A 26,289-nucleotide genomic window follows, 5' to 3' on the forward strand; every position below is an offset into this window, starting at 1 on the left:
GGGGGGGGGGGGGGGGGGGGGGGGTTGTCCAGGGAGCGGGGATGGAGCATGGGACAGGCTGGATTTCAGAGGCAGCATTGATGGAATTAGGGTGAGGGGGGTAAGAGAGAGATCCAGGATGACGTGGAAGCTTTTGGTTTGAGCAACGGGGTGGGCAGAGAAGCTGGAGGAAGAAAGAGAAAGAGGTCCCCCCTGAACCTGCAGATGCCGAGGTCCAGGAACATCCCCCGAGCCCCGCTAAGCGTGGGGTAGGTGCCTCTCCTCGGGGTCTTACGGCCCCTCCGCCCACTGTGACCTCCGTTTCATGACAACCTGTAAGACTACAACCTCCACAAGACTGGCAGCCACTTCTGTTTTGTTGTCCACTGTATCTCAAGTGCCCAGTGGACTCTCGGTGAAAATTCTTGAATGAATGAAGGACGGTGTGGGGGTACAATATCTTCTCTAATTCTCACAACCCCTCAGTGAGAAGGATGCTATTTTCCCGTATTTTAAAGATGAGAAGACTGAGGCTCAGAGATGTGAAGTCACTTGCCAAGATCACACAGCTCCTAAGAGGTGGAGCAGGGCCATGCCCAGTCCCCCTCCACCGCCCCCCCCAGCTCATGGCAGCCCACGCTCTCCCCTAGGTGATCAGGCTCTGCCTGGGGGCCAAAGAAGAAGAGACTGGGCTGAGGCTGCCTCTACCCATGTGCCCTCCAGCAAGCACCCCTGACTTCCACAGGGGTCACTGTCCCTCCCCCAGGGACCTGCAGGGCCCCAGGGGCAAACCCAGCTTCAGCTCTGGCCTGACTCACTTGCCTCGGGGACCCCCCCGTCAATATGACCCTGTGCCTCCTAACTCACGGAAACCCCCGGGATGCACCTCCTTCTTCAGAGATGATTAACCTGAGGCCCTGCCTTCCGGGTCACTCCACACCCCTGCCAAACCCAGTGCTCACAGTGGGGACAGACAATGGGAACAGCACAGGGAAGGAAAAACAGCAGCCCAGCGGGTGAGGGGGGCACAAATGCTTCCCACTCTGGGGAGCCCATGTGAAACACACCTACCGGCTCCCAGCATGCCCTCCTGGGGGAGCCCCAGGGATGCAGCGCTGGCCTGTCAATCACCAGCGCAGGCACATTCAGGTCTGGAGGGGGCTCTGCAGGGCCCTAGGGCTGGGTCTGTAAGAGGGCGGGGCCACAGCCAGGTTGGGGGTGGGGAGGCAAATGACAGGAAAAGACAACTGGTCTGTCTGATGTAAACCCTTTTTGTAATAACATGATAACAATATGCCAGTATTATTGAAGCGCAGGCGGCAAACTCTGGACAGCAGTGGTCTGTGTAGTGGGGCCTTCACTTTCTAGAACTGTGCATTTCTGCAGTGTCTGACTTTTTCAAATGATGATTTATTTAATAGAAAAAGATAAACAGAAGAAGAACAAGGAGACCAGAATCAAATTAATTCCTGCCCGATGCAATGCACGGCACATGCGTTTTCCTCCTCTGGCGCTCTGCTGCGTTTTTCACATTGCCTAGGAAGTATGAATCGCTTTTGTAATTAAACAAACAACAAAAGACACAACGAAGCTGTCTGAAGACTGTGTAGGAGTCAGCGCTGGATGCTGGAGGCCAGGAGAAGAGCTCAGAACAAGCTGAGCGCAGCTCCTGTTGGAGTCTTTGATGGGACCACCCACTGCTCAGGCTCGACTTGAATTCCTGCCTGGCTGAACCACACGACCCTTCTGTGTGCAGAGCTCCACAGCCGCTGGCGCGTTTCGACACACTCGTTCATCCTCCCCCACCCCAGGGCCCGCACACCAGCCGCTACCCACACCTCACAGAGGGGTACTGTGCAGCTTCAATGGGCCGGGTTACACGTCTACACTGCAGGTGTGTCCAGGCAGAGCTGACTCACTCGCAGTGGCGAGAAGCCAGCACTAGGCTGCCCGACTTCCCACCGGCCGACCTGGTGCTAGGCGCCCTCGCTCTCCCCTCACTCATCGCCCTCCCACCCAGCTGGGGAGCAGCCCTCACCCGATCCTGTGCTGCTCCATGACGTCTAGCCGCTCGGCCCTCTGGATGACCTGCAGGATGGCCTCCAGCTCAGCCGGGCTGAGGCACTGGCTCTTCCTCTGCTTCTCCGTCTGGTAGGTGTGCACAGACCAGCCCGTCTGCAGCCTCGAGAGAGATCACAGATGCCTTGAGGGCACGCCCACCACATCCACAAAGCCCCCCTGAAAAGAGTCTGGGGACAGCCCAGCTGCTGGGTGCCGGGGACAAGGGGTTCAGGGAAGAAGGCAGACATCAGGCTCCAAGCCGGTTCTGCCACCCACCAGCTACCCGGCTCCGCAAAGACGCGGCAGCACCTTAGCAGCTTGGGGAGCAGGGGCAAATGCACCGCTGTGCAAATGGAGAAGGCCACTGCCACAGCGCGTGCGGTTTCGAGGGAGAAGCATGGAAGACTATCAAGAGAGGAATGAAAACCTAGATCTGAGTCATACAAGAAAGTGAGACGGATTTATGATGGGAGAGGAGAGAATGGTAATCAGGTTAAAATCGAAACTTGAGGATAAAAGGAGACTCACATTTTGAAAACTAGAGGTTCCAGGCCAGGAGGGCATAAGAGCTGCACAAGAGGAGGGGTGGTGAGGACAGGCAGGACGGCACGGTGTGGGGCTCAGGCGTCTCCACTCCCCTGGGTTGCGGAAGTGACACCTCCTGAGGCTGTGACCAGGGACTAAAGGGAAGAACTCAAAGCCTTCCTGTTTTTCTAGATGGGGAGAAAGTGGCGGCAGCAGACCAAGCCCCAGACTCCCTGCCCTGGGTCCCAGCTTCTCCAACACATTGTGTCAAGTGCTAGGAACACTGAGATGGACAAGATGGCAAAGTCACCACCTTGGAGAACTACAACATGCTGGGGAGACAGATGCCCAATCAATTACACAAATATGTATTCAATGAAAAACTATAAGAGCTATTCATTCAATGCGTTTGCACTGAGCATCCACTGTGATGGGCTCATTCGGTGCTGGGACATGCCGCTGGGCGGGACACACAGGTGAGCGTCAGGAGGATGTACAAAAAAGGGGAGCTGTCTCAGTCTGGGGGTGCGGTTCGAGAAGGGCTTCCCTAAGGAAACGACAAGATTCTCTGATGCAAGACACAGAGTAGGAAGATGAGGACGTGGATGCCTTCCTGGTGGTTCCCTGACACAACATGGACACTGGTGGTCTCCCGTCACTGCGCCATCAAGCTATTGCAGCCAACAGCTCTTGCATGGCCAGCACCGTGTTAAGTTAGGAGAGCTACAAAGCACATCCTTTCTCTGTCCGGACAGAGGGCTGGTGGAGGTGATGGACTCAGACCCTGGAATCTACTCGAAGGTCTTATCTATCAGCTCTGTCCCTTCCCAGGTGTGAGAATGTGGGCAGCTGTTCATCCTTGCTTTCCTGAGCTGTCTCTTTAAGGGACACCATGAGGATTAAATGAGGCTCAAGTATAAAGTGCTTTGCATATAGAAGTGCCTGATTGCTTAATAAGTGGTAGTTAATGATGATACTACAATTATCAGGGGTGGAACCATCAGGAACGGCTTGACCACAGGAGGAGTGTTTGTGTGGGGTTTTGCAGGATGAATAGGTGCTTCCCAATGGAAGGATGGAGAGGGCGTCTAGCCATAGGAATGCGCACTTGCAAAGGTATAAAGTAATGTACTGTATTTGGGGGGCCAGGCTTCTAGACGGCTTATTTCTCCCACTAAAAAAAACAGAGCACTGGTCAAGACCAACACTTTTTCAAGGGATCCTCACAGAGCGGGGGCGGGGAACAATGGGTGGGAAGAGAAAGGGCTGGAAGAGAAAGGAAGTGGGGGCAGGCCGGAGCGGGAGGGGGAGGCAGGGGCACATGCCAGCCTGCCTTCTGAGCGCTGGGCAGACCCAGGGGCTTTCGGTTCTGAAAAGAAACACTCCCCCACCCCAAGCTGCTAGTTTTCACTGTCTGACCATTTCAGAAACTCAGGTGGTCAGTGATTGGCAAGGACACCCTCTCAGTGTGGCCTTCTAGGCCAGCAGAGGAGAACTGGAAAATGGCCCCCAAACTGAGGGCACTCCTCCCACGGGAAGAAGGCAGGCGGAGGAACACAGAGATGGAGGGCAGGGCACGAGCACTGCCACCCATCCCAGGGGGCGAGGCTCCCCTCCAGCTCGCTCGGCCCCGCTCCAGCCCAGGGCCTCCAGACCTCCTCCCTTGGACCTCTGTCATCCCGCAGGCAGGCCTCCCCATCTCTCAGGGGAGGAAGAGGCGGGATACAGTTGGAGGGCTTCTAAAGGCAAGTGAGAGCTCATTAGCCTCCTGGCCTGGGGAGCCCACATGCAGCTGCTACCGACAGCCTTTCCAGGCTCCCTCAGGGCATCCTCCAAGCCTCCTTTTCTGCCTCCAGCTGATCACCCACCAGCTCCGACAATTTACGTCTTTTCATCCAACCTCCTTCCCAGGCTTACTACCCTGGTCTGGTCAAGCCCTGACTCCCACTTACGGCCACGGCTGCCACTGAGCATCTTGTTCCCCTGCAATGTCCCCTCCACATAGCCAAATGAGGCCACCCCAAGGCTGCTAGGTGTAGACGGGGCTGCAACCCCCAGAGAAGAAGCTTCAGCAATGCCCAGCACCCACCTGTACGTCCCCCGTATGGTGCCCTTGTCTCTCAGCTCACCTGGCCTCACAAGGTGTGTGTCACCAACAACTGCCCCTAGTTCCCTTGCGTTCTGGGCTGCGTGCTGTCTCCAGGCCTTTGCTCAGGCTGTGCTCTCCACCTGGGGTGCCTGCCCCTCTCCCTAAACCCCCTTTCCACCTGGCTCACTGCTGTTCTTTTTAAAGACTCTTTTACACATGATCTTCACCAGGAGGCTTTTCCTTGATCCCTTCCAAGATGGGTTAAAAGTCCATTCTCAGTGTTCCCATGAGGCCCAGGCACAGCTCCACCACTGAGCTTAAACACGACTATGAGGCAATGTGGGACCCTCTGTCTCCCCCTCCAGAATGTGAGTCTCTGGAGGACCAGGCCCTGCCCCATCCAGCCCCTGCCCCTCTCTCCATCTTCCCTTCATGCCACTCACTCCCTCATTCTCTGCATTCAAGCCACACTAGCCTCCTGTCAGGCCCTCTGTATGCCATGTTCCTTCTGCCTCAGGACCTTTGCACATGCTGTTCCTCCCACCTAGAAGCTCCTCCCCCATATTTCCATCTAACATTTGCCCCTCCTCCAAGACTTAACATAAGCATCACACTCTCAGGGAAGCCTCTCCCAATCCCCCCTTCATTAAGACTAAGTTGGCACCCCCTTCACCCTCACTGCCTGTTTCCACTGTCAGAGTCACTGCCTGTGGGTGATTATCTGTATAACACTCACCTCTCCCCACCAGTGCCTTAAGACAAGGGACTACATTGCTCTCGTTTGCTGCTGTGCAAGCAGTGCCCAACACACAGGAGGGGGTTAGCAAACGGCTGATGTTGCCTGGAAGACAGACCTGAGCTGGAGCCACAGCAGGTAATTTCCCAGGCTTCCCCTGGGCATAGCGCCTGGCTGCGGGGGCTTGTAGTCCTGGCATTACAAGGAGCCTGGCATTACAAGGAGCACACCCTGGGGGAGGAGATAAAAGCATGGCTCTTCTAAAAGGTGCTATAACAGCTTTTGGCTGCTGAGTGCAAGACAAGGTCAGGGAGAACTGAAGGGAATGCTGTGGGGGAGGTCACCAGGGGTCACCCTAGGCCCTAGTACAAGAACACAGCTCTCCCCAGCTCCTCGTGTCCTGCTGGGGGACACGTCACCTCGCCCAGCATCAGAGGAGAGAGAAAGCGGGGCTGGCTTCATCCCTCATCTCCTTCCCCCCGCGGGGGCTCTGCGGGGCTGGAAGGAGCTGAGCCATCCCAGTGAGAGGGACAAACTGACCGTCATGCAAAGTTTCCTGCAATCGCGCAGGACTCCACTGTTCCTGCGCGTTTGGGATTCACTTTTCTATCTCTGTTTGACGTTTCAGCTCTGTCCCCTTGCAGGCTCATAACATCTAACTGCAGAGTTCTTGAACTTGGTCCCATTGGGGAAACGCTGGCTCCCGGAATTGGCAGGATCTGCAGGTGAAGGGGCGCTGTTGGGCTTACTGGATGCCAGGGATCCCCAATTCCCCAGAGGAGTGGAGAGGACTGGAAGGCAGGAGAGGCACCCGGGCGCCCCTGGTCTCCAGCCATGGGGGGGATGGTCCGTGGACACAGCCTGACATAACTGGAGCAGATGGGTCACCAGGCTAAGGGATAACAGGAAAACCAGGACCCCAAGGGGACAAATCAGAAACAGAGAGACCCTGACATGAGTGGAGGAGACCTGGGATCCCTCGAGGCTGGCTGGGCGTCTCAGCCCAGGGACAGCTCTTCACTCATTTGACCAGCTCTGCTCTGTCCTGTCTGTCGGCGCCAGGCACTCAGCTGTGAAGTGGGCACCCAGAGATCAGAGGCTTCCCGCCTCCAGGAGCCCCAGGACTGAAGGTTCAGTGACAGAGGGATGTCGACTCTAACAGAGAAGGCAAAGGAAGCTGTCTGGCTCTCCGCAGTCTGCTGAGGTACAGAGAACACAGGGTTGGGAGTAGATGGACCCGAGTGTGGTCCCAGCCCTGCCACTCACAACCGAAGCGACCTAGGCAAAGCCAGCCTCACTTTCCTCCTCTGAAAAATGGGGACAAATTTCCACAAGGTGGTTAAATGAGTGAATGGTTGTGAAGTGCCCAGCTCAGGGCCTGGGGTATGGTGTGCATCAGACAAGCACTTGTGTCCAAACTTCTTTTTCTGCGTCTCTGGAACTGAAGCTCACCAAAGAAAGGAGGGGAGCAGGGAGGGGGAAGGAAGGCGTGGCGGGGCCCTGGGGTACTCACTTGGCTCGCAGGGCAAGCTGCCGATCATTGGGGCAGACCCACTGATCACTCCCGCTGCCGAAGATGGTGTCGGCCATGGCCTGGAGCGCCCAGCCGGGGGAGGGGGTCACATCTGAGGTGAGAAGAGGGAAAAAGAAAGAGCAGGTCACTGGCAGGGGTGCAGGTGGCAGACAGGGTCCCTCAGATGGCAGACATCGGCCCCTCCAACCTATCCCAGTACATTGCTCTCCACTGATGCCCGGAATCGCACCATCAGAATCACTCCTCCAGCTAAACTGTTCCCTGAAAGCTCCTCTTTCAAAAAGCTCACAGTTCTAGGAGGATCATGCGACTAAGTGACAAGATCAGACATAACTGGCAGGACATCAAAGGGTTAGAATCACACAGGAGAGAAGAGGCACACCTCCTCAGTTTTCCACTTAGTGGGCCAGCCATGGAGAGCGCTGACCCCGGCTCTTCCAAGTGCAGCCCCTGCCGTCCTCTGCACATCGCCCAGCAGGAGGGGCTGGGCCAGGGCAGACGGCCTGACAGCCTGGGCAAACCCCACACTGCTCCCAAACCCGGGGGACCCGGAGTGGCGACCCCAGGTACACACATGCAGCTGGAGCCACCCGCCTTCCTCAGCTCTGCAAACAAGGTCTGCACAGACTCTGCTCCCCGGGAGGTTCCGCCAACGATCACCGTGCTCTGCAGAGTGGGCAGGCAGGCAGGGGACGGTGGCTGCAGCCATGACCGCCACCTGCACAACTGCAGGGGGTGCCGCCCACTGGGACTACAATGAAAATGGCACCCTCGGGAATCCTGCAGGGAGGCGGGCCTGCTCCAGACCTTCCTGGTGGTTTAACTTGTGCAGTCCAGGTTAGCTGGCTCTCTCGGGGCCACCAAGGATATGTGTTGGGGGAGAGAAGAAAGGGGAAGAGAAAGCTGAGTTTGAGGGTATCTCAATCCCTGCACAAAGATGAGGGGCTGTACTGAGCTATCCACACTCCCTGGTCTGCGCCCACCTGCACCAGTGGTTCTCAAACACAGGACTCCCGCACACTCAAAAATTATTCAGCTTGGAATTTAGTCTGGCAGTTCCTCAAATGTTGAACGGAGTTACCATATACCCAGAAACGACTTCTAGGTATATACCCAAGAGAACTGAAAACACGTGTCCACACACAAAAACCTATACGTGAATGTTCACAGCAGCATTATTCCTAACAGCCAAAAAGTGGAAACAATTCAATGTGCGTTCAATTGAATGTCAATTCAATTCAATGTCAACTGATGAAGGGCACAATGCGACATATCCAAACAATGGGATATTATGCGGCCACAAAAGGGAATGAAGTACTGATACCTGCTACACATGGATGAACCTTGAAAACACAATGCTAAGTGAAAGAAGGCAGACATGAAAGACTACACATTGTGTGGTTCCATTATATGAAATGTCTAGAATGTTCAAATCCACAGAGACAGGAAGGAGACGGGAGGTTGTCAGGAGCTGGGGTGGTGGCAGGGAGAGGAAAGAATGAGGAATGACTGCTAATAGGTTCAGGGTTTCTTTTTGGGGTGATGAAAACGTTCTGGAATTAGATAGTGGTGATGGTTGCACGACTTCGTGAATAAATTAAAACCACTGAATTGTATCCTTTAAAAGTGTGAATTTTGTTGTTGTTGTTGTTGAGGAAAATTGGCCCTGTGATAACATCTGCTGCCAATCCTCCTCTTCTTTGGCTTGAGTAAGATTAGCCCTGAGATAACACCTGTGCCCATCTTCCTCTGCTTTTGTATTTGGGTTGCCACCACAGCACGGCTGGTGAGTGATACAGCTCTGCACCCAGGATCCAAACCTGTGAACTCAGGCCACCAAAGTGGAGCATGTGGAACTTTAACCACTTGGCCACTGGGCCAGCTCCCAAAAGTGTGAATTTTATGGCATGTGAACTACATCTCATTAAACTGCTATAAAAATTCTTGACAGGCCAGCCCTGGGGCCTAGTGGTCAAGTTTGGTGCACTCCGCTTCAGTGGCCCAGGTTTGGTTCCCAGACGCAGACCTACACCACTCAGTGACAGCCATGTTGTGGTGGCAACCCACATAGAAAATAGAGGAAGATTGGCACAAATGTTAGCTCAGGGCAAATCTTCCTCTGCAAAAAAACAAACAAAAAAACTTGAGAACTCCAAATGATATGAGCTATAGTTACTGATATTTACCATATTAGAAATTAAAACTGAGGAAAAACTTTAAAATTATTAATTCACCAAAAAATCATAGACCCATTAGATGTTCACATATTTTACAAAAAAAACCACTATATTTTCAAAACAAAAACAATTAGTGAGAATATGGCATTGTTTTACCTTTTTACAAGTCTTTGTAATGTTTGGCTTAACAAGACAGTTGGATGGTCATAGCTGATTTTTCACTCAATCTTTTGCCACATATGGTTTTGTTAAAGTGCATGAAGGACATCAAGACTCCCACAGATATGTACTACTGTCGGAAAAGAGAGGACTATTTTAATTGCCTTTCCAGATAATTGTGGATATTCTTTCAATTGCACCAAAATGCAACAGATGGTAGCTTCTTAAAGATTAGTTCCAATGTGGCATCTAAAATCCTATCGACGAACTTTTCATCTTCTGCACATTTGTGAGAGAATGAGACCAAGCGTCTTGTTATTCTTATGAAAAGTTTTGATTTTGCGGACCCCCTGAAAGGTACTGGGGACCCCCGGACCATGGTTTGAGAACTGCTGTTCCAGCCCAAAGTCACCCATTTCTGTGATGACCACCAGGGGGCAGCCTGCGGGCTGCCGTTGACTGACCCACACAGGGACCAAGCCCACGACATTCACCACAGCGGCCTCTCTGTCCCATTCAGCACATCCAAGCAGCAGCGGGAAATAGACCTGGGGACCCTAGACCTCAGGAGCCACGCGTGGAGACCCCACAGCCAGGCCCACGCAGGGGAGGGCTGCTGGGGTGCCACGGTCATCAAAGACCTCGCATCTAAAGTCTTGACCTTCTTCCAAATGAGGCTAACACAGAATCCAGGAAAACGCAGACAGAGTCAAAAACGACACGCTTATCAAACAACTTTAAACCGGTGTCCCACTTCCAGCCTTTTCCGCACGATGGTTTGTTTTGTTTTGCTTTTTAAAATTTCTGTTATCTTGTGAATAGCACGGTCACATCGCGGTGTGGGTGTGAAAAGCGTTATTCGGTTCCACGTAAACATTTAAAACATACTACAGCTCAGGAGCCCTGAATCCTTATTATTATTTTTAAACATTCTGGGAGCTTCAAGAAATGGAAGTGATGGGGGTCTCCCTGACCGGGACAGGCTGTGCCAGGGTAAACCGGGTGTCCCGGCGGCAGCCACCTGTCATCGCCTCACAGGTGTCGTCGCTCCCGCCTTGGTCTGCAGGGGGCACCAGGTCTCGGGCCACTGCTCCCAGGATGGGAAGGCTTTGAGCCTTCCTGCCTACCCTGGGCAGCTGGGCACAGCGAGGATGGGCACAGAGAGGATGCAGTGGCCCCTCTGCTCTGCCAGGCACCCCCACAGAGGCAGGGGTGCACCAGTGTTGACCCCGGAGGGGAGGAGCAGGCCAAGGAATCTCAGAGTGGGAATTTCATCTTCTCCAGAAGCTTCTGAACCAAAAGTGTGTGGAGCTGGGCAGGGGGAGGAGCTGGGGTCCTGTGCTCTCGTGCTCAAACCGTCATCACCTCTTTTATGGGGGGACAGGTGGGGACATCCAGGAGAAGACAGCAGCAAACACAGGTGGAGACGCAGCCATTCCTCACAGCCCCAAATGAATCTCTAGGGAATGAACTCTTTCGGTCCCCTTTGGGCCACTTCCTAGGGGGCCAGACTTTTGGGATCACTGGTAAGGGAACCCCCAAACTAACATTTATCTGTCCTCTGAGCCATTTAGGGTCCAGTCCTCTACATTGTTTTTCTAATTTTAGCCAAAACAACTCTGCGACCACCCACAGGCTATTCTGTTCTGTTCTTCCTAAATCTAATCATTATTCTTTTCTGGTCAGCAAAAGAGAAAAGAGAGAGGTTAAGAGACTGAGGAAAGGTCACACAGCTAACTGTGCCAGTCTCCTAACCCTTAACCAAGATTACTTTCTCTGCGTCCTATCAGGGCCGTCGGCACGGAAGGAAGGGTTGTACAGCAGGGAGGACGGTGGAAAGAAGACTCAACTAGGAAAGAAAAGAGCCATGAAAATCTAGCTTTTATGCGAACTTACTGGAAGGCAAGAACAAGTCAGTTGTCTTCCCTGGGCCTCAGTTTCCTCATCGGTACCCGAGGGAGATGAAACAGACAGGCTGGAGGGACTGCCCTGTGCAGTTCCAACACTTGACCCCGCCCTGCTGAGCTGCAGGAGGGAGGCCTGGGCGCAGGCAGGGACTGAGGAAGGGTCTTAGGGTGGGAGGCTGGCGGCTGCCCCAAGCCAGGAGGTGGGATCTGAGCCCCCACCCCAGCCTAGTCCCCAGGGCAGAGAAGAGAAGGACATCCCAGTGTCCCCCACTCCTCTCGCTCCCGCAGCTTCAGGGAAGATGGGCCTGCAGAGTCAAATGCTATAGAGATGTCTAAGGAGATGAGAGGATGTTGCCTTTCGGGACCTGGGGCCATGGGTACTGGCTGGCAGGGTCTTCAATGATGGTAAGTTTGTGGCTGAGCATGTCCACGGGGGTGGCTCCGAGCAAAGACTCAGGACCCCGCCCAGGGACTGCTGTGCTCGCCCTGTGCTGCGGCTGGCACCTCAGAAGGCACAGCTGTCCTTCATCCACAGACAGCAGCCTCAGGACAGACGGTGCGAGAGGAAGGGCAGCTGGGGGAGCCACACTTAGGAAGCTGCCAACGGAGCCAGCTTAGGTTCCCAAACCTCTTCAGTCTGAAGTGGCTGCCAGCTCCCTGACTTGCCAGCCAACTGTCCCCGGCTCGCACACCCCCTTAACCAGGGGGCTGCTCTGCCAGGCTACATGCTCACCACTACCCAACACACACCTCCTGGGCTCTGCCCGCCTCCAGTGGGAGGGCCCCTTCCCCAGGCCCTGCCGCATCAGGCCCATGCCCTCCTACGAGGTGGGTCCTTAGACCTCCCAAAGAACAGTGCCCCGTGAGTTCAACATGGACCGCACCCCTGCTTAATAAATGCCAATCTGTCCTAGACAGAAACCAAATGATGAGGGGACAAAACAGAGGTCTAAAGGTGAGCAAAAAGCAGGCATTCACGAAGGGGAGGACGGGACTGGCCAAGGGCCCAGAGGGAGCAGAGGCAGGGTGTCTGCAGAAGGAGGGCCACCTGGTGCGCTGGCCTTCCTCTGTCAACGAGGGGAGAAGGGGTACCCAGGCCGGGCCTGCGGCTCAGGTCCTTCCAGCTGTGAGGAAAGAGGCTGTGGGGAGTGTGTGTGTGTGTGTGTGTGTGTGTGTTCTGCTGGGGAAGGAACACGGTCATGGTGTGTGTGTGTGTGTGTGCATGTGTGTGTGTGCATGTGTGTGTGTGTTCTGCTGGGGAAGGAACACGGTCATGGGGTGTGTGTGTGTGTGTGTGCATGTGTGTGCACGTGTGTGAGTGTGTTCTGCGGGGGAAGGAACACGGTCATGGTGTGTGTGCACGTGTGTGAGTGTGTTCTGCGGGGGAAGGAACACGGTCATGGTGTGTGCACGTGTGTGAGTGTGTTCTGCAGGGGAAGGAAGAGGGTCCTGGGGAAGTGGGGGTTCTACCTGAGAACCGGCCCCAGACACCTTCCTTCTATTGACAGGTCTCCATCTCTCCTTCCCCAGAGGGCTGTGGGCTCCCCAGGGGGCCTTCATCCTCCTACAAAGTGGATGTTCGCTGAACCTCTGTTCAATTCAACTGATTTCATCAGAGCGACGGCCTTTCCCAGACACAGAGGAACTCAGGCAACAAGCCAGACGTGCTGGGAGCAGAGCTGGGCTCCAAGCGCGCTCTGCGACTTGCCCACGCGCAGGCAGTCTGTCCCCCAGGATTCCCCACAGCGGAGTCAGCGCCCAGGGGCTCCTGACAGCCGAGCCGCCTCCCCCCGCAGGGGCCAGCGTGCCTTCCAGGCCTGCAGGTGCCACCTGCCCCCCGCTGGGCGAGACAAGCCAGGCTGCACCCATAAGCGTTTCTCCACCTGCAGCGCAGGGGCTCAGGGGACCCCATGAGGGGACAGGAACGGAGTTGCCTGGTGACGATTTCCTGAGAAAATTCCCAGGGGATGGAGGTCCGTGAGCCCCAGGCAACTTTCTGAGGCAGATCTCAGCAAACAAGCACATTCTGACAGGGAGATCCAATTCTCCTCTCCCCAAGCCGGCTTTGGGCAACCTCACGTGGCATCTCCACAGAACATTACAAAGAAAACACCCTACGCCGGCCCATCACCCACCCCCAGAGAAGAGTCCTAACATTTTAATGTAAGAGCTTCTCATTTTTTCCTAGGTATTTGTGTGTAGATTTTAAATAAAACTGGGTTCGTATTACATACACTGTTCACTCTGCTTTCTTATCACACTGTACTTTCTCACATTATTAAAAGTCCTCAAAAACACGATTCTTAATTTTAACTTAGTATTCTGGATATGTTTTATCATTTTCCCATTTAGGGGCACAGAGATTGCTTCCAGTTTTGCTCTATTACATTCAACACTAAAATGGACATCCCGGGAGACAAATCTTTGTGTCCATCTCTGATTATTTCCTTAGGATAAATTACCCAAAGGGAAAGGAAGTGTATTTTTTTGAAATGGGTTTTTGAAGCGACTTTTGCTATAGTGACGTTCACAGCCACTCCGACCTCCCAGTTGCAGGCCTCACGCCCACTCCCTCGATGTACATCCAGAAACAGTCACCGCAAAAAGGGCTGCTGGAGGCAGCCCGTCCCGTCGGCCCAAGGCGGGTTTTGTATTTTCAAACTCAGAACTCAGATACAAGAAGCTACCTGTAAATCTCCAGTCAGTTGGTTTTAACAATGCGTACGGTCCTCGAATCACTGAAAAAGGGCCTCCCTTCTGCAAACGTTCGAGCCTACTTAGAAGAAGCCTTCTCCCCCCCTTAGCGGACGTCGTGGGCTCAGAATCCGGTAAAGTGGGCACCTGCCTTAGAGCTCCGAGTGACCAGGTGGTCACATAACACCTCTCCACCGTTTGTTCTCCTCTAAAAAGGGGCGGGGTGTCCGCCCCACCACAGGCTGGGGTGAGGACGAAAGGAGGGTACCCTCCAGAGAGCAGCACACCTCGTCACTACTCCAGGACAATGCTGCTGTTTGACCCCCAACCTCCCAAAACTTACAACCACTGAACACAGGGTGGAAAAGATGGGCAGCCTGCAGCTCTCGCTGAGCCATACCCAACTTCGAGAAAGATACCTGGAGGGCAGGACAGCCTGCCCCTAGAGAGCATTAAACACACCCACGGGGGCTCCGCCCGCCTACCGGAGCCAGAACAGAACAGAGGCGAGCAAAGACAAGCAAAGGCACAAAGGCCCGAGCGAGGACAGCTCCTCTCGCCTGCACCTGCTCCCAGGTGTGCTCATCTCTCCCGCCTGTACCCTGGCACTTTCGCCTCCTTGATTTTATTCCAGGGGAACTTCCACGGACATAACAGAGCCGAAGGTGGTATGAGTGGATGACCTCAGGGGAAGAGAAGGAACGAAGCGGGAAGAACAGCAGGAAGGAGGCAGGCAGGATGGAAGGACCGCAGGGTCGAGGAGGGGACACCATATGCAGAGGCAAACAGGAGTCACCAGCAAGTGCAGGACACCACTTCCAAAGAGCTACCAAGAGAACGAAAGTGCATCCTTCCACAGAGAGAGGTTTTCTCTGAGCCGCTGACCCATGATGATGAAACGCACGGCCCAGCAAGAGCAGCAGTGACCCACAGACTCAGGAGCAGTGAAGCGAGGCTGTAAATCAAGGAGTCTGGGCCTGGTTATTATGCAGTATTATCAAGGCAAATACATAACTGATAGAAATGGCATTTGGTAAATAAAGTCCCAACCCTGAGCTCATATCCGACCAAACCCCTCCCAGAGCTGTTTGGAGTTTGATTTTCAAACCTGTGAGCAGAGGAAAGACCAGAAGACCAGAGGAGGAGACAAACAGGAGATGCAAGAGGAGAGCAAAACCCACTCCACTCCCCACCCACAGGCCAGAGAGCCCTGAGGAGGAGGACCGCGGAAGAGCCCAGAGCTACCTCAGGGGGCCTGTGCTGGGCTGGGACAGAGGCTTCATCCCCATGCCAAATCCGAGCTGACGCCCGGAGAGCTGCACAGAAAGGACTCAGGGCCCATTCAGCCTCTGCTGTGATCCTTTAGTCATGCCCGCCCTGGGCGCGGGAGGGCAGAGTGGCTGCACAATCGCTGCTGGGGAGTTTGCCATCCCCAGACAGCTGGGGGTGCCTGGGCCGGGGTAGCGGGGGAGGAGACGAGGGCCTCAAGGAGGGAGAAAAAGCAGGGATGATATGAAAGAATACTTGCCACCAAGCCGAGGGTTCCCGAGACGTCAAAGACACAGTGTGACAGCCCTCAGTTCTACACCCAGGTATTAATATTCCAGGGAACCCTTAGCAACAGGCTCTGACACCTGCTCTGTTACTATGATACGGGAAACATGACACTAGCAGCAAGATAAGGTGAACCCAGGCATCGACACTTCCTCCACCTGTCACGAGGATGCAAGATTTAGAGAGGAAGCCTCAAAGGCCTGTCTGAGCACCCAAGGAAACTCTCTGTGGGGTCTCGGGCTAATTATGCACGAGGCAGGGCTCAAGCAGATTTGAGAGATGAGACGGGAGCCCCGGGGAAGCTAGTACCTGACAAACGGCCCTAGAACTCACGCTGTCAGCGGGCGTCCTTCCAGATCTGCTTCCCCAGTGACTACTCCCTCCCCGGTCCCAGTTGGATTCTCCTTGTCTCTTGCTCAGACTGTGGGACAGCTTCCCCATCGGCCTTTGGACCTCCTGGGGCTCACCTCACCCCCTTCACTTGCAGCCAGAGAGTTCATCCTCAAAGCCTAGGTAAGGCCATGAGATGCTCTTGCTCAAAAACCTTCAATGGCTCCCCACTGCCAAAGGAAAGAACCCAAGCTGCACATAAGGCCATCCATGATCTGGCCCAAATTACCCTTCCAGTCTCACCTGCCACCACATCCCTCCACAGAACTCACACTCTACAGATGGTCCCTGACTTACGATGGTTCGACTTAACAATTTTTCAACTTTATGATGGTGCAAAAGCGATACACATTCAGTAGAAACTGTACTTTGAATTTTGAACTATGATCTTTCCCGGGCTAGTGATATGCCGTAGGATCCTCTCTCGTAACGCTGGGCGGCAGCAGCTCCCAGTCAGCCCTGCCATCGTGAATGTGAACAATCGATACAGTAACCACCATTCTGTCCCCAGACAACCACGCTGTTTACACTTTCAGTACAGTATTCCATCAGTTACACGAGATAGTCGACACTTTGTTATAAAGTAAGCTTTGTGTTAGATGATTTTGCCCAACTGTGGACTAACGTAAGTGTCCTAAGCACATCTAAGGCAGGCGAGGCTAAGCTACGATGTTCAGTAGGTTAGGTGTATTAAACGCATTTTTGACTTACAGTGTTCTCAGCTTTCGAAGGGTTTATCAGGATGTAACCCCAGCGTAAGTCAAGGAAGATCTAAGCCACTGGGAACTGGGACATGTTCTGCTGCTCAGTCTTGTCTCCGGAACTCACATGAAACGCCTCTCCTGCACATGGTCTACCCATAGAGGCCCAGCACCACCTCCTCCGGGAATTCTCTAACTCGTCCCCACCCAACTCCCATTCAGAATCGACCCCACCTGCCTCCCCTCAGCAGTTCATTCCACTTTGAATTCTGGGCGGGGGGCGGGTCTTTACCTCTGTGACCCCTGCGAAGACTGCAGCTCTTGGAATGCATCTCGGACACATGGTGGTTGTCTGGTACACCTTCATGGAACTAACACTAACCTTCAAGAGGTTACCGCAGCCCATGGAATAATGCCCAGCCTCCTGGGCCTGGAATTTCAGGTCCCACAGTGTCACCCCCGACCTCCTTAACCTTCCTCCCAGCCACATGCAGGTGGCTCCCATCCACTGAACAGGTCTCACCTGTCCTGCCTCTGGCCCACTCTGCAAAGTGGTTTACACCACCTAAAACCACGGGAAATCTAGAAAGGACTCCAACTCTTGAAGAGTGGTCAACGATGGCACAGTCAATGGCAGTGTCAATATCAAAAATGACAAATGACCTGGAAAAGGGTTTACAGCAAGATTAGGTGCATGAAGTAGAACCCAATGGTGGACACAATGACAGCACCCTATAATAATCATGTGCCGTGTGGAAAATGCAGAGTTCACACATTAGAGGAGCAGGGTTTGGGATTACGGGTGAATTTATTCTGGAATCATTTTCTAAGGATGACTCAGTAGGAGTTAGACCAGCGATGGCACCCCACCTATCCTCGTGGCTCCCACCTACATCCTCCTCCCGGGTGGGGCTCTCTAAGACCCTGCAGCCCTGCTCAGATTCCTGCAGCCTTTCTTGGCAGTGCCCTTCAGGAGTAGTCCATCCTGGACACCCCAGGCCTGTTCTGTGGCACAGCCCCTCCAGAGTCACAGAGCTCAGAGCCTGCTATTGTCCTCAGAGAGACAAGCAGCAGCTACTTCTTGGTTTCTTACCCTCATTCATTCAACAAACAAGCACTAGGTATTGACTTTGCACCAGGCACATGCCCAGCATCTCAGGTCAAGCAGGGTGAGAGGGGTTATTCTTTGCGTGCCCAGAAGGCCTCCCACAGTGTACAGGCAGGATGCCTCACTTACAGCTGTGGGGGCCTCTTCTCCCTAGAGAAGTAAATCCACACTTTAATGGCTTAAAACACCCATTCCAGTGGACCCAAATGCCTGCCTCTTTCTCTAGCAGAGACCGTTTTCTCATTTTCCAGCTGAAACACTATGCAAAGCCTGCAACCAAAATACGAGGCACAGCATCCTCCTCCTCTCTCCCACGTCCCCCGTCCCTCAAGTGCCAGCCCTCCGACTTTAGCGCCACAACTTCACCCACACGTCACCAGAGGCACAGCTCGCTGTGGTCATTTCTGAAAGGCCTGAAACAGGGCAGGTAGGGGGCACGAAGCAAGGCCATCACAGAGATGGAGGATAGCGGCCGAATACAGGGTAACCAGACTTCTTGGCAGGTGTCACCCCGAGAACACACAGGAAGGAGGGGAGCCCCAGAGGCTGGCAGCCAGGCCCGAAGCAGTGCCCCGTTCCCCTCAGCCCACGTGGTACCAGCCTCCTGGGGCTGCCGTAACAAACCACCTCAAGCTGCAAGGCTTCAAGCAGCTCTAGAGCCTAGAGGTCCCAAACCAAGACGGCGGCAGGGCCGCGCCTCTCTCGGCTTCGGGGGCTGCTGGCATTCCTTGGCCCTCCTGGGCTGGCAGCTGCATCACTCCAGTCACTGCCTTCACCTTCGCACGGCCTCCTTCCCTCTGTGTCTCCACGTGGCCGTCTCCCTGTGCCTCTTGACCTCAAATGGCCGTGTGCCCTGGGGACGTGTGGGCGGAGCTGAGGCCTTAAAGTCGGAGGGCTGGCACTTGAGTGACAGGCAAGGGGGGGATGCTGTGCCTCTTATTCTGGCTGCAGGCTTTGCATAGCGTTTCAGCCCGGGAATGAGAAAACTGCCTCAGACAAAGAGGCAGGGATTTGGGTGAGCTAGAATGGACGTTTTAGCCCGTTAAAGGTGCGGTGTGTCACTCTTCTTCTGAGAGGACACTCATCACGGTGGATTAAGACCAAAGGAGAATCCAGTATGGCCTCATCTTAACTAGTTACATCTGCAATGCCCCTATTTCCAAATAAGGTCACATTCTGGGGTTCTGGGAGTTAGGACTTAACCATACCCTTTCGGGGGACACAATTCAACCCATAACATATGGGAAAACAGAACCCAGAGCCCTACCTTGGGGGTGGGCCCTTTAGTATGTGTGATCAGATGTTCAAGCTGGTCTCAAGTGCCCCCTGGAGCTCCTGGGGCGCTAAGGACCAGGAGAGGGGTCTAAATCCTGAGACAGGGACTTGTCATGGTTGATGCAAAAAGAAGATACAGGAAAACAATCTCCTTTGGTCAGTGCCTGTCTTGAGAGTTCTTAAGGGGGAGCCATGAACTTGGGCGGGAACAAATGATATCTTTATTTTCACTAACCTGCAACTGAAATTTTCTATTTCCTTTCATTATGAATGTAGGCAACCCACCACAGTCATATTATCAGTGCCTGTGTCTTGGTTATCTACAGAATACAGATATTTTCATATCACAATACAGATTTGCAGATATCTTGAAATATTATTTATGCTCATCACCACTTTAAGATCGCAATAGTTATCAGAACTGCTGCAAGGCTGTTTACCTAATGACTCAAAAAATCAGCACATGGGGCCAGCCCAGGGGTGTAGTGGTTAAGTTTGTACACTGTGCTTCGGTGGCCCAGGGTTTGCAGGTTTGGATCCCAGGCACGGACCTACGCACCACTCATCAAGCCATGCTGTGGTAGCGACCCACATACAAAAATAGAGAAAGAGTGGCACAGATGTTATCTCAGGGGCAATCTTCCTCAGGCAAAACAGGAAGAATGGCAACAGATGTTAGCTCAGCGCCAGTCTTTCTTACCAAAAAAAAAAAAAAAAAAGCACATAGTTTACTATATCAAAAGCTTGTTTTTAAAAATATTCTGATAACAGTAAGTCAATATAATTGGTTTCCTCTGTAATCCTGTTTGTGCATTATTTTGAGAAAGGTACCATAGGATTCACCAGACTGTCAAAAAAGAGGTCAAAGGCACAAAAAATGAACAGGAGATGGAATTAGACCTCAGCTCAAGGGTTACCAGAATAAAATCAAGGCTTCAGGGTCAGCAGGTGTCCGTGACCCCAGGGACTCTCTGCTCCGAAAATGCCCAGGTCCTCCCAGGGGCTGCCAGGCACCAGGCTTGGTATGTGCAGTGATGGGTGTTAATGCTGTTTGTCTCTTAATGCAGAAATACAAGCCTGCTTCCGTATTTGCAATTTGTGTGTCTAGAAAGTGCCAGGCAAACAGAATTTCTGCAAAGGAAATCTGATTTTAGCTCACTCCTGGGAGTTGGAGGAGCCCAAGAGAAACCTCTCCACGAAGCAGAGAAGCTCTGGAATGAAAACAGGGCTACCCCTGCTCACCTGCTTGTTAAAGTCCCAGTGCCCAGCTGTGCTGACAACGGCAGTGCTCCAGGTCCCGGGAGCAGCTTCCCACACTGCCGCCTCCCCCCGCAGCCTCGTCACAGCCCCCCCCACCCAACACTAGCTCTCAGGTGGCTCTTGTTGGGCTCCACCAGGTACTTCTCCATCCTTCTTCCACCCACTTCACCAGAGCCGGGGCGGGAACCCTGGCCCTGGCTGTTTGTTTAAAGCTGGCAGCCAAGGCAACCCCCAGCTGACCTAGCCGATCTGCGGGCCAGCTGTCCCCTCTCGTTCATGGAAACACAAACAGACGTTTCTCTGTTCCAAATCCAAGGTTAAGTACCACGCTGCCCGGGCACCAGCTGTCAACTTCTCCGCACACTCCCCGTTCCCCTGGCAGAGGCTAAGGCCCCAAACAAGTGGGGGTGCCCGTCACAAATGACCATGGTGAAGACTGCCAAGGACTCAGTGGGAGCCCCCTGAGAGTGAGAGAGGGGACCACCTCCAGAACATGGCTTGGTACAGAGAAGAGCAAAAAAGGCCAAATAGAACCACCAGCATTTTGCCAGAAGTTTTCGAGGCTTTTAGGAGGAGCCCACAAATTAAAATGTACGTGCACATGCTCAGCCTGACCATGAGCTACCAAATCAGGAAGGGACAGCAGTTGGCTTTACTGAGCTCTGCTGACCTGCCGGCTGCTTGCCACAGGGTGACCAACCGAAATTCATCACAATGCCAGGGGGATGGCATGATCATCGTCCCCTTCCAGAGCAGGGGCTCAAGACCCAATGCTTGAGAAGTGCAGCCACTGGCTCAAGACCACACAGCTGGCCCCTGGCACCTTCTAGCACCCTCTCTGCCCCCAAGGAGTCTCGGCTGCAGCTGTGGCACCTAACAAAAGCAACAGAGCAGGGGGTCTCCTCAGCATCTCATGCTCCAGCACTGAGGAATGTGCAGGAGTTCACAGAAACTGAGCCGTGCAGGAATCGGCCACAGGAGTTGTGAGCAGGCGCGGGGTTCCCTGGGCCAGAGGAGCCTGGAGGCACTGCCATGGAGGCAGGCTGGCGCGGGCTTCCCAGAACAGGCAGTGCTGGCATTAGAGGCGCAAGGCCTGAGAGATGGCAGCAGGGGCTCCCCTGCCCTGCCTCAAATGCTGCTGTTACCCCACCCTAGGCCCACAGAGCAGAGAGACACCAAGTCACAGGTCTGTGATGGCCCCTGCTCCCCACCATTCCCACCGCCTGACCCAGGTGCCCACCCAGACCTCAGTCACCCTGCGATGCTAAGTGGGTCCCCTGTCTCTACACTGCCCCCCTGACCCAGCCTATCCTGCCCCCACGGGCCCCGCAAAGGCCCAGCTCTACTCAGACACTTCCAAATCAAGCCCAGTGTCCTCCCCTGGGAGTCCACGGCCATCCACAGGCTCTGCTCCACCTGGCCAAATTTGTCTCCAACAAACAGAAACACCTGGCATCATCCCCTGTGTCCAAGCCCAGGCCTCCCCCAGGAAGCCCCCCGCCACCCCCAACTCCAAACCCACAGCCTGTGGCAACCGCTCCCTCCTCGGCATCTTCTTAAACATTCACTTTTTACCTCTTCCCAGGGTTTTCCAGTTTCTGGGGGCTTATGAACGTGTGTGACCTCTCCTAAAGGACCAAACGCTCCCTAAGGGCAGGACACACCTCGTGCCCCGAGGATACTCAAAACATGTGCCCTAGAATAGAATTGAGGGCCCAGAAATAACGCCATACATCTACGATCAAAGAATTTTCGACAAGGATGTCAAGACCATTCAATGGGGGAAGAAGAGTCTTTCCAATGATTGGTGCTGGGACAACTGGGTAGCTACATGCCAAAGAATGAAGTTAGGGGCTGGCCCAGTGGCACAGTGGTTAAGTTTGCACGTTCTGCTTCAACGGCCCGGGGTTTGCCAGTTCGGATCCTGGGTACGGACCTACACACCACTTGTCAAGCCATGCTGTGGTAGGCATCCCACATATAAAGTAGAGGAAGATGGGCATGGATGTTAGCTCAGGGCCAGTCTTCCTCAGCAAAAAGAGGAGGATTGGCAGCAGACGTTAGCTCAGGGCTAATCTTCCTCAAAAAAAAAAAAAAATGAAGAAGGAAGTTAGACCCTTACATCACACCATTTAAAAGCTCTACTCTAAATGGATGAAAGACCTAAATGTAAGAGCTAAAACTATAAAACTCTTAGAAGAAAAACAGGCATAAATCCTCGTGACCTCAGATTTGGCAGCAGTTTCTTAGATATGACACAAAAAGCATAAGCAACAAAAGAAAAAAAAAGATAAATTGGACTTCATCAACATTAAAAACTTTTGTGCACCAAAGGACACTATCGAGAAGGTGAAAAGATAACCCACAGAATGGGGTTAAAAAAATATTTGCAAATCATATACCTGATAAGGGTCTAGTGTCTAGAATATATAAAGAACTCTTACAACTCAACAATAAAAAGATGACAACTAAAAACTGGGTAAAGGATTTCAACAGACATTTGTCCAAGGTAGATACACACTTGCCCAAAAGCCCATGAAAAGATGTTCAACGTCATTAGCCATCAAAGAAATGCCAGTCAAAATCACAGAGAGATACCACTTCAACTTACTAGGATGGCTAAAACTTAAAAAGTGGAAAATAAGTGTTGGTGATGACGTGGAAAAACCGGAACCCTTGTATACTGCTGGTGTGAATGTAAAATGGTGCAGCAACTGTGGAAAACAGTTGGGCAGTTCCTCAAAAAGTTAAATATAGAGTTACCCTATGACCTAACAATTCCACTCCTACGTATACATCCCAAAGAATTGAAAACAGATCTTTAAACAAAACCTGGACACCCATGTTCGTAGCAGCATTATTCACAATAGCCAAAAGGTGGAAACAAACCAAATGTCCATCAACTGATGAATGGATAAACAAAATATGGTAAAACCATACAATGGAATATTATGTGGCCATAAAAAGGAACAAAGTACTGAGTCATGCTACAACAGGGATGAACCTTGAAAACATGCTAAAAAGACACCAGGCCACAGAAGACCACAAAGCATACGATTCCACCTAAAAGAAATGTCCAGAATAGACAAATCCATAGAGAAAGAGAGTAGATTAGTGGTTGCCTCCATCTTACAGGGGAGGAGGGCAGGCAACAGCTACAAGATAGGGGGTTTCTCTTTGGGTGATGAAAATGTTCTAAAACTGGCTGGGGTGATGCTCGCACCTATCTGTGAATATACTAAAACCACTGAATTGTACATGTTAAATGGATGACCTGTATGGTATGTGAATTATTTCCCAATAAAGCTGCTAAAAAAAAATCACGGGGCACATTGAAGAATGAACCTGGGGTCTGAACAGGGCAGCCAGGCACAGTCTCCAGGGGCAAAGAGCTGTCCACTTACATTTTACCATCAACCTCTGATGGTCTAGGGACAGATTAACTGCAAATTAACCTCAATAAAAGAGCAACAGATGGTACATTTGTGAAAACACTGCGGCAGAGGGGCAAGGGACAGAGAGAGAGAGAAAGCAAATATGGTCAAATGCTAAGAATGACCAAACCTGGAGGGACGACAGGTTTTCTTTGTACTATTCTTCTGGTTTTTCTGTAATAGTTGAAAATTTTCACAATAATATAAACTTTCATAATGAGCTAAAGCTGGAAGAATTTGAGCAAAAAAAAAATAACAATAGTATTGGATTATAACCCAAAAGATAAAATAAATATTTATGAGTCCTTCTGATATAAACAATCGAATAAATAGAGAGAGGGGACAGCTCTTTCTTACAGAAGAGCTCCAATCAATAAACGAAGGAATGAAGGAAACAGAAGAATCGACATTAAAAGACCGCAGGAAGAACCATCACAGGAAAGATCTGTGGACGGATACTAAAATGAGGAGGCAAAAGTTTGAGAAGAAGCAGGATATTTGCATAGTCTCAAAGTATCTCCCCCAGGATATTTATTCATTACAAAGGGAAAAATAGTAACTTTACAGGGCAGAAACCAGGCAGACACTACCTTCACCAAGTGATCAAGACTAATATCACCAGTGACAAGACATACGGACATCATGTACCTCCCGATATGATGCCCTGAGAAGGATGCAACATCACCTCTGTGAGATTCTTACCAGAAATGCACGACCGCACTCTGATCATGAAAAAATATCAGACAAACCCAAACTGAGGGACATTCTATAACATAACTGACCAGTACTCTTCAAAAATGTGAAGGTCTTGAAAGATAAGGAAAAAATGAGGAGCAATCACATTGTTACATAAGCTGTTAGGACAACCAGGATGAAGGGTACACAGGAACTCTCTGAAGCATTTTTGCAACTTTTACGTAAGTCTAAAATTATTTCAAAATAAAAAGGTTCTAAAATTTGCATAATTAAAACACCAACTTTGTATTAAAGGTGTCTACTGTTGGGAATCACTTACACCAAGGGCTGTGTAATATGATGGGGCCTCATAGGACGGAACATCCCCTCTTTGCCTGAAGCAGTAGCCGATGCCCACTCAGGAAAGGCGGGGGGGCTCAGGATGTCACTGTAGGTCCCCCTGCCCCATGCACTCTGGGCTGGAGAGAGCAGCAGTAGCTGAGCCAGGGGTGAGAGTGTCTGCCAGGGTCTTCACTTACTCCTGAGACAAAGGAGGGCTCCACCAAAGGAACAGAGAGGACAACAATTTAGAATTTCACAGACGTGGCCTTCTTTGTGGTAGGCGATTTATATGACGTTGTTTGAAATTGTTGCACTTGTATTATTTCCATTCTCTAAGATGATATGGATTAAGTACTGGATGACATTTTAAAATAACTTTCCAATTCACTTAGTATTAACTAGTTTTACTCTAACAGTGAGTAGGGACATCCACGACCCTTTGCCTCCCCCATCAGCCTGGTTAATGAAGACCATCTTTGGCTCATTACCACTGTTTACGTTATTAATGGATTCTCCTCATGGAGAATTCACAGTGTGCTCACTGACCCACCAGCTAAGACGATACTGACCTGGGTTCCGGAAAATGGAAATAGGAGAGTAGTAAAACGTTAATAACAGAAGCTAAGTGCTGGGTATGTAGGTGTTCACTGTGCAATTCTTTCAACTTTGCTTTATATTTTAAATTTTTCATAATAAATTATTGTAAAAAAAAGTAAAATTACAAATGAGTACTTTGGCCATTCAGACGTTAACCCAGATTCACAGCCTCAGTGGGAGCAGACAGACAATGAACTTAGGAGGCCCCATTTGCAGAAAAACATGCCTACTCCTGTTGCTCCTCCCCACAGGTGTCCGCGGGCAATAGGGCTGCCTAAAGGAAGGAGAAGCAGTGGGACCTCCTTGTTACGGCAAAGGCCTGGGGCCTGTAGAGACAGTCTCCACATAAATACATTCAGCACTCCAGGTTCAAACCGAGTCAGAGAACGGGCAGCAGCCGCTGTTTTTATCAGCCCCAAATGAATCCAACAACGGATGCCCAGGCTGACCAAGCAGGCCCTAACCTGGTCACATGCCCCAGGTGGTCCTGCCAAGGGGCAGATGAATTCTCCTCTCCTGCCGACTGATAAAGGGCAGTGGTTACAAGTCTGTTCTTTGGACCAGGTATCTGGGGTTTGCATTCTGGCTCTTGGATTATGAGCTCAGTGACCTTGGACAACTTCCTTTATTTCTCTAAGCCTTAGTTGCCTCATCTGGAAAATGAGTAGCTGCCTCCTGAGGCTGTTGGGAAGAATAAATTAGATCAGTGGTTCTGAATCAGGGTGACTTTGTCTCCCAAGGGACATTTAGCAATGTCTGGAGACATACTGGGGGGTGCCACCAGTTACAACCTACTGGGTACGGGCCAGGATACTGCTAAACACCCTACAATGCACAGTACAGCCCCACAGCATAAAATTATCCAGCCGAAAATGTCAAAGTGCCAAGTTTCAAAAACCCTGATTTAGATGGTACAGGGAACATGCCCAGCACGGGACCCGTAACACTGCACACTCTCAGTGCAGGGCTGCCATGCTCCTCATCGTCATCATCTTCCACCACCACCACCATCACCATCATCACTATCGTCATCATCTTCCACCACCACCACCACCATCATCACTATTATCATCACCATCAGCATCACTGTCA

The 26,289-nt window shown here is 52.0% G+C and overlaps 1 protein-coding gene across 5 annotated transcripts in view; it reads right to left on the reverse strand.

Moving 5' to 3' along the window:
* Positions 1-26,289, reverse strand: part of RPH3AL (rabphilin 3A like (without C2 domains)) — a 141,651-nt gene that overhangs the window by 83,710 nt on the left and 31,652 nt on the right. For 3 of the 5 annotated variants that reach the window (XM_046676259.1, XM_046676261.1, XM_046676258.1), the window contains exons 2-3: positions 6,904-7,015; positions 2,018-2,161 (exon numbers count right to left, since the gene is read on the reverse strand). In XM_046676259.1, the coding sequence (XP_046532215.1) occupies positions 2,018-2,161; positions 6,904-6,980 (221 nt within the window). In that variant the 5' untranslated portion in view covers positions 6,981-7,015. Of the gene's footprint in view, positions 1-2,017; positions 2,162-6,903; positions 7,016-9,257; positions 9,283-26,289 lie in introns of those variants that run through there. The other 2 variants (XM_046676260.1, XM_046676262.1) reach the window with 2 other exon arrangements.

This window comes from Equus quagga, chromosome 11 (assembly GCF_021613505.1).
Source record: "Equus quagga isolate Etosha38 chromosome 11, UCLA_HA_Equagga_1.0, whole genome shotgun sequence".
NCBI lineage: Eukaryota > Metazoa > Chordata > Mammalia > Perissodactyla > Equidae > Equus > Equus quagga.